This window comes from Felis catus, chromosome E3, assembly GCF_018350175.1.
Source record: "Felis catus isolate Fca126 chromosome E3, F.catus_Fca126_mat1.0, whole genome shotgun sequence".
Classification (NCBI taxonomy): Eukaryota; Metazoa; Chordata; class Mammalia; order Carnivora; family Felidae; genus Felis; species Felis catus.
The window spans coordinates 18,019,685-18,025,703 of record NC_058383.1 but is presented as its reverse complement, the minus strand read 5'-3'; the positions used below and the strand labels follow the sequence as shown (position 1 = coordinate 18,025,703).

The 6,019-nt window shown below is 56.1% G+C and overlaps 1 protein-coding gene across 1 annotated transcript; it reads right to left on the bottom strand.

Moving 5' to 3' along the window:
• Positions 1 to 579: 579 nt before the first annotated feature.
• Positions 580 to 4,749, bottom strand: SPN (sialophorin). Its single transcript, XM_006942153.4, has 2 exons — positions 4,698 to 4,749; positions 580 to 4,306 (listed from the first exon to the last, which is right to left on the bottom strand). Exon 2 carries the CDS (start codon positions 4,276 to 4,278, stop codon positions 2,854 to 2,856), a length of 1,425 nt encoding a protein of 474 aa, XP_006942215.3. The 5' UTR covers positions 4,279 to 4,306; positions 4,698 to 4,749; the 3' UTR covers positions 580 to 2,853.
• Positions 4,750 to 6,019: the final 1,270 nt, after the last annotated feature.

The following is a 6,019-nucleotide window of genomic DNA, read 5'->3' as shown; positions in this document are numbered from 1 at the left end:
TGAACTACACCCTCAAGCACACATCAAGAAAAACACATGGCCTATTCAGGGACCTACAAGGAATGTGATGTGGCTGGAGGGCATAGAGTGTTTGCACCAAGGGCTGACCAGTCAGGGCCAGATCTCGAAGGAGTCTTATCTTCAAGCTAAGGCTCTGTCTTGACCTCATTAGGAGGGAATCTGAACCCTTGTAGAAGAGTCATTGGGAGCATCATGGGCAGAGGGTAGAAGAGGTTATGGTCAAGAAACCCAAAGAGAAGTCTGGGCAGGACCCAGGCAAGGTGGGTTGGGGCCTGGGGGAAGGAAAGGCTCTAAGGGACCATGGACGTGGAGTCAGGGGAACTTGGTACCCAAGAGGCAAAGACAGGAAGAAGTGGGGTTTGATGATGGGTCTGAGAGGCCCTGGAAGAGTCTAGAACAGACTTAGGTTTGGTGACCTCCCCACTGCTTTCAGAACTGAATCCAAACTCCCTAGTCCTTCACAGTGGGGCTCCAGCCCGCCCTTCCCACCTCATGTCCTTGAACCAGACACCCCATCCCCCCAGCGAATACCTTCTTGGTACTATTTTTTTCTAATCGTAAAAGTGATAGGTATTTATTACATAAAACTGGGAAAATACAGAAAAGTAGAAACAAAGTAACAATCATTCGTAAACCTCTCACCTGACAGATAACCACAACGAACATTTGGGATATTTCCTTCAAGTTCTTTTCTTTTTTTTTTTTTCCACAAACGTCCATGTTTTTGCATTTTCATTACAAACCTAGATTCATACGTATTTACAGATGAGTAACTAGCTCTTTGTTCCCCGGTGACATTATATTATAGACGTTTTATTGCGTAGTTTTGGAGGACATGGTGTAATAAGCCATTTACAAACATTTTCGTACTCGATATGTTTGGCCCTTTCATTACCACACTTGATAATTTTCTCTTTTGTTTCTCTCCCCACCCCACCCCGGCCCCCTTTTGGTCTTATAGTATCTGCTGCACCCATTCCAACGTGCGCCATGAAACTAGTCACACGGCCCTTATGGCAACTTTGCGTTTACTGCCCCCTCTGCTGAGGGGGCCTTTCCCCCCTTTTCAGCCTGGCAAACACCTTCCACCCAGCCATGGCGGCATGACTGGCGAGGGCTGCATTCGTCCCAGCTCAGCCTGTCCCCAGTCCAAGCACAGGTGGCACAAGCCACGGTGGCCAAGTGGACCCATGGTCACTTTCTACCCCCATCTTCCGTGGCCACTTTCTGTCCCTTCTCTCCCCTCCCCTCCCCGAACCACAAGAACAGATGCACCCCTGAGCTGTTCCCCTCCCCTCCAGGTCAGGCCACGGGCAGTCACACACTCAACTTCCCAAGGGCCTTTCTGTGGGTCAACCTGTCTCCTCTCAGCCACTGCACCCTCTGACTCAACAACTTCCTCTTTGCAAATTTCCTCTTTGTCCTGGGGAAATACCAACTATCTCTGGCGCCCTGTGGCCCCTTGGGCTCTGGCCTGGGGTGGGGTCTTCTCCCCGCTCCCAACCATCCCATCCCAGAACCGCAGGGGAAGCTCCCATGTCTATGGGCCTGTCAGTCTCACGGACTTTTCTGGGAGAAGGGAAGGAGCCCGCCCCCAGTGGAAGAGGAGATACAAACACATTAAACGAGGGCCGCCTGGCTGGCTCAGTCAGTTGACTCTTGATTTCGGCTCAGGTCACGATGGATCTCACGAGCTCACCCTCCCCTCGTTTGAGGCCTGCACTGGGCTAGTGCAGGGCCTGCTTGGGATTCTCCCCCTCCCTCTGTCTCTGCCTCCTGCACTCTCTCTCTCTCTCTCAAATAATTAAAATTTTAAAATCCACTTTAAGCGGGTAACAGCAACACCCCCCCCCCACCTCAGCCCTCCTCTCCCCTGCCTTGGGAGCAAGCCAGCTGGAGTAGGGGGAGGCTCTGGGCACGGGAAACAGCGGCTGAGCTGAAGAACCACACTCAGGTCACACACGCAGTCTATCAAGCCCCACGCTCTTTATTGGGCTACAGACATGGCTAAATCTTCTGCCGCCTCCACCCCACCTGAACCAAGATGAGGACACAGATGTTCTCAGGGGCTCCTCGGATTGGCAGCTCCCCGTCCCCTCCACACGCCGGCCCTACTCACCGCCACCTGCACAAACACGGCCAAGGCCTGGCCTCTTGCACGCAAGCTGCGCCCATGACAGGACACACGCGGGTGCCAGGGTTTCTGGAGGACTACACCTGCCAGGAAACTTTTCTCACCTCTGCCCCCGGGAGGAGAAGGAGCTGCCGCCTCAATCCACAGGTAGGGGGTGGGGAGTGTGGGCCAGGCACCAGCCTAGGATCCGAGAGCACATCTAGGTGACGCCCCCCAGTCCCTGCTCTGATGGCCAGTGGCCGGGCACGGAGCACTGCGCAGTGTCAAAGCAGGTTCGTGGGCTGAGCCGGTCGGACTGTCCTAATCTATGGGGCCAAAAGCACTTTCCAGAGCAATCCTCGGCGAGAGTTTGCTGGGTTGTCCCCATCTTCCTTCCTAGACTCCCGTGTCCCTGGGGAGTCCTCTGAGAAGGCATTGGCCAAGGAAGTTTGGCATTGTGGAGACTCAGCAGCTGATTTCAAGGACAAAAACGTGGAGAAGAGGGTGATGAGGACCAGTTGGGATTGATGAGGAAAGTCTGTTGGTTCCGGGGGTGTGGGTGCCGCCTGGGAGACCTGGGGTTGAGAAGCCGGATGAGAGCTCGGGATGAACATACAGGGTGAGGACCCAGACGATGCTGCGTGACAAGGAAGCTGGAGGCGATGATACGAGGGAAGGTGGTGAAGGCCGGGAGCCATTCTGACCTGCGCTCCTGTTTTTCACAAGCACTGAGGGGCCTCCACATCTCCGGCCTCTGGCCCCTGGGAAGCAGGGGCCTCCACAGCCTCATCCTTGCTGCCCACCAGCGGCTCCTCCTCCCCGTTTAGGACGGGGGGCGGCCTGGCCTTCAGCTCCTCCAGCTCCAAGGAGCCCGGTTGCGACTTGCGTCTATCGAAGAAAGTGGTGAGTGTGGGCCGCTGGCCAGAGGCTTCCCCCTCGGAGACCCCGGGGCCCTTCCCGCCCCCAGACCCGCCTGCTGCTGCTGTCAGGGCCTCCTCGTCAGACACCTGGGCCGGCCCAGCCCAGGCATCTACTACCCCGTTGCGCTTTCCTCCCCTGCTTAGTATCAGGGCCCCCGTCCTCCTCTTCTGCCGCCGGCGCCACAGCAGGAGTAGGGTCACAAGGATCGTGAACACCACCAGGGCCACAACCACAGCCACCAGCAGGGAGCCATTTTTCTTGGGAACTAATGAGGGATGCCTACTGCCTGTGCCTGTAGAAACGGGGGTTGTTTTTGCCGAGGAGGTGGGGAAGCCCCTGGGCCCCTTAGGTCTCGCCAGAAAGCCAGTTGACATGGCGAGAGGGGTTACACTGGCTACATCAGAGGTCTTCAGAGAGCCAGTTGCCATGGTGGCAGAGGGTCCCCTGGCGACATCAGAGATCTCCGGAGGGCCAGTGGCCATGGTGGCGGAGGGTCCCCAGGTGACATCAGAGGTCTCCGGAGGGCCAGTGGCCATGGTGGCGGAGGGTCCCCAGGTGACATCAGAGGTCTCCGGAGGGCCAGTGGCCATGGTGGCGGAGGGTCCCCAGGTGACATCAGAGGTCTCCGGAGGGCCAGTCGCCATGGTGGCGGAGGGTCCCCAGGTGACATCAGAGGTCTCCGGAGGGCCAGTCGCCATGGTGACGGAGGGTCCCCAGGTGACATCAGAGGTCTCTGGAGGGCCAGTCGCCATGGTGACGGAGGGTCCCCTGGTGACATCAGAGGTCTCCAGAGAGCCGGTTACCGTGGTTCCATCAGTCATAATGTGAAGTTCCAGAAAGTCTTCTAGTGATTGAGCATTAGTTTCCAGGTTTGATGACTTCTTGGTGGCAACTTCCCCAGAGACCGATGGCTCAGGTACATGGAGGTCACCACCGGCAGTAGTGGAAGCCCCGAGAAAGAACACCTCATTGGCTGTATAGGAAGCTGAAGAAGGTGGGGAGATCTGGGGCCCGGTGCCGTTGCTCTCCTCGCGGACCCTGGCTGTTGCAGGACTGGGGGTCACTACGCTGAGGTTTGGGGGCTCAGAGAAAGTTGGGGTCAAAGAAGCAGAGGGTCTTGTGGGTGCAGACATCCCCAAAGTGGTCGCGACGTCCACAAGCTTTGAGTTCGTCTCTTGGGTCCAGACGCCCCCAAAGAGGAGGAGAAGCAGGATCATTCCCATGGCCACAGGCGTGAGCGGGAGCAGAGACCTGAGGGAGGGGAAGCTGGAGAAATACCAACACACAAAGCGCTGAGGGGGAGAACCTGGCCGGGCCCTCCTCCCCGTCTGCCCACTTCCCTGCTAACTGCCAGGCCTAACTTGCGGCTTAACGGCTTTTTCCACCCTTGCTTTTACTATTATCAGAAAGAACAAGGGCACAGATGCTGGCCGCTCTGCCGTCAGCCCTGATCCTCGGGCTCCCTGAGCCCTGGCTGCTCGTGCTCCAGCGATGGCCAGCCCCCTGGCCCTCCCTGACCCCATTCAGCCCCGGTGGCTCCTGATCTTTTCCTGTCATCTACCAGACCCTTTCCAAGCCACAGCACATCTCCCGCGGCCGCGAAGTCTCCCGCCCCGCCAGGCCGCGCCCCATACCAGCTCACTTGATGAGGGCACAGGGCTGGGACCAGACCACTCCAACTCCTCCTGAGGCTGGGGCAGGACTGGGCAGATGGGCCCCAGGGGGAAAGGAAGTGGCCCTGGCTCCACCCACCCCACCCCGGCATCCTGCCCCACCCGCCCTGCTCCCACAGCTGCTGTGTGATGACAGCTCCATCACTCGCTCTTGCTGGGGTCTGAGATGATGCCAGGGGCTCTGGGGTCTTGGCTGAGGCAAGTGGGGTCGTGGTGGGTGCCGAGGGGAGGTCTGGAACGGGGACCTCGCTGGGAGCCAGGACGGCGAGGGGCGAGGCTGGCAGAGGGATAAGGGTCAGAGCCGGTGTGATGCGAAGCCGTGCTCTAGAACAGGGGGTGCGGAGGAGGACATGAGAGGGGAGGGTGGCTTCCTTTGCATTTGTGGTTCCCAAGTTGTTAGGCCCAAACCCAGGGTAGCACCCTTTCCTGCCCCCGAGAGCAGGGTAGCACCCTTTCCTGCCCCAAGAGCTCCCCGGAACTACCAGGGTAAGAAGCCTCGGCTCTGGCTGGGGGGGCCGCGAAAGCCTTTGCAGGCCACGTGCAGTCCCGATGGGGTCTGGATGACATCTCAAGACTGGTGGCTTGGGGGGCCACCACGCGGGGTCCCAGTTGTGGGGTGCTTAACTAGACCAAGGTGGTTACGAAGCACTCATTCGTCATGATTTTATTTGGGGGGAAAACTAATAAAGATGTGGGAAGCTATATGGAAAACAGTCTGGAAAAACATCTACCGAGGCATTAACCAAGTTTCTTTGGATAGGTATGAGTAGGGGGTCCTTTATTTTCTTCTTTTGATAGTTGCTGTTTTCTGAATTTCCTCTAATTGTTTTCTTTTTCCTACTCCTCCTTCTTTTTGTGTGTGTATACACATTTGTTCACTTATTTATTTATTTGTTTATTTCTGTTTCTCTCTTCTAATTTGTAAGCCTTGACTTTCTGCATGAGTGTGATTTTGGCTTTTTGCCTTTCTTTAAAAGAAAAAAAAAAAAATCAAAACCAGAGGTGCCTGGGTGGCTCAGTCGGTTAAACATCCGACCGGCTCAGGTCATGATCTCCCGGTTCACGAGTTGGAACCCCGCATCGGGCTTTGTACTGACAGCTCAGAACCTGGAGCCTGCTTTAGATTCTGCGTCTCTCTCACCTTCTGCCCCTCTCCCACTCGTTCTCTCTCTCTCTCTCTCTCTCAAAAATAAATATTTTAAAAAATCAAAACCACGTTTTTATTTATTTATTTATTTATTTATTTATTTATTTATTTTTTGAGAGAGAGCATGCATGAGCAGGATAGACA

Coding starts and splice junctions, on each gene's coding strand:
- SPN (XM_006942153.4), bottom strand. CDS start 4,278: ATGGGAATGATCCTGCTTCTCCTCCTCTTTGGGGGCGTCTGGACCCAA.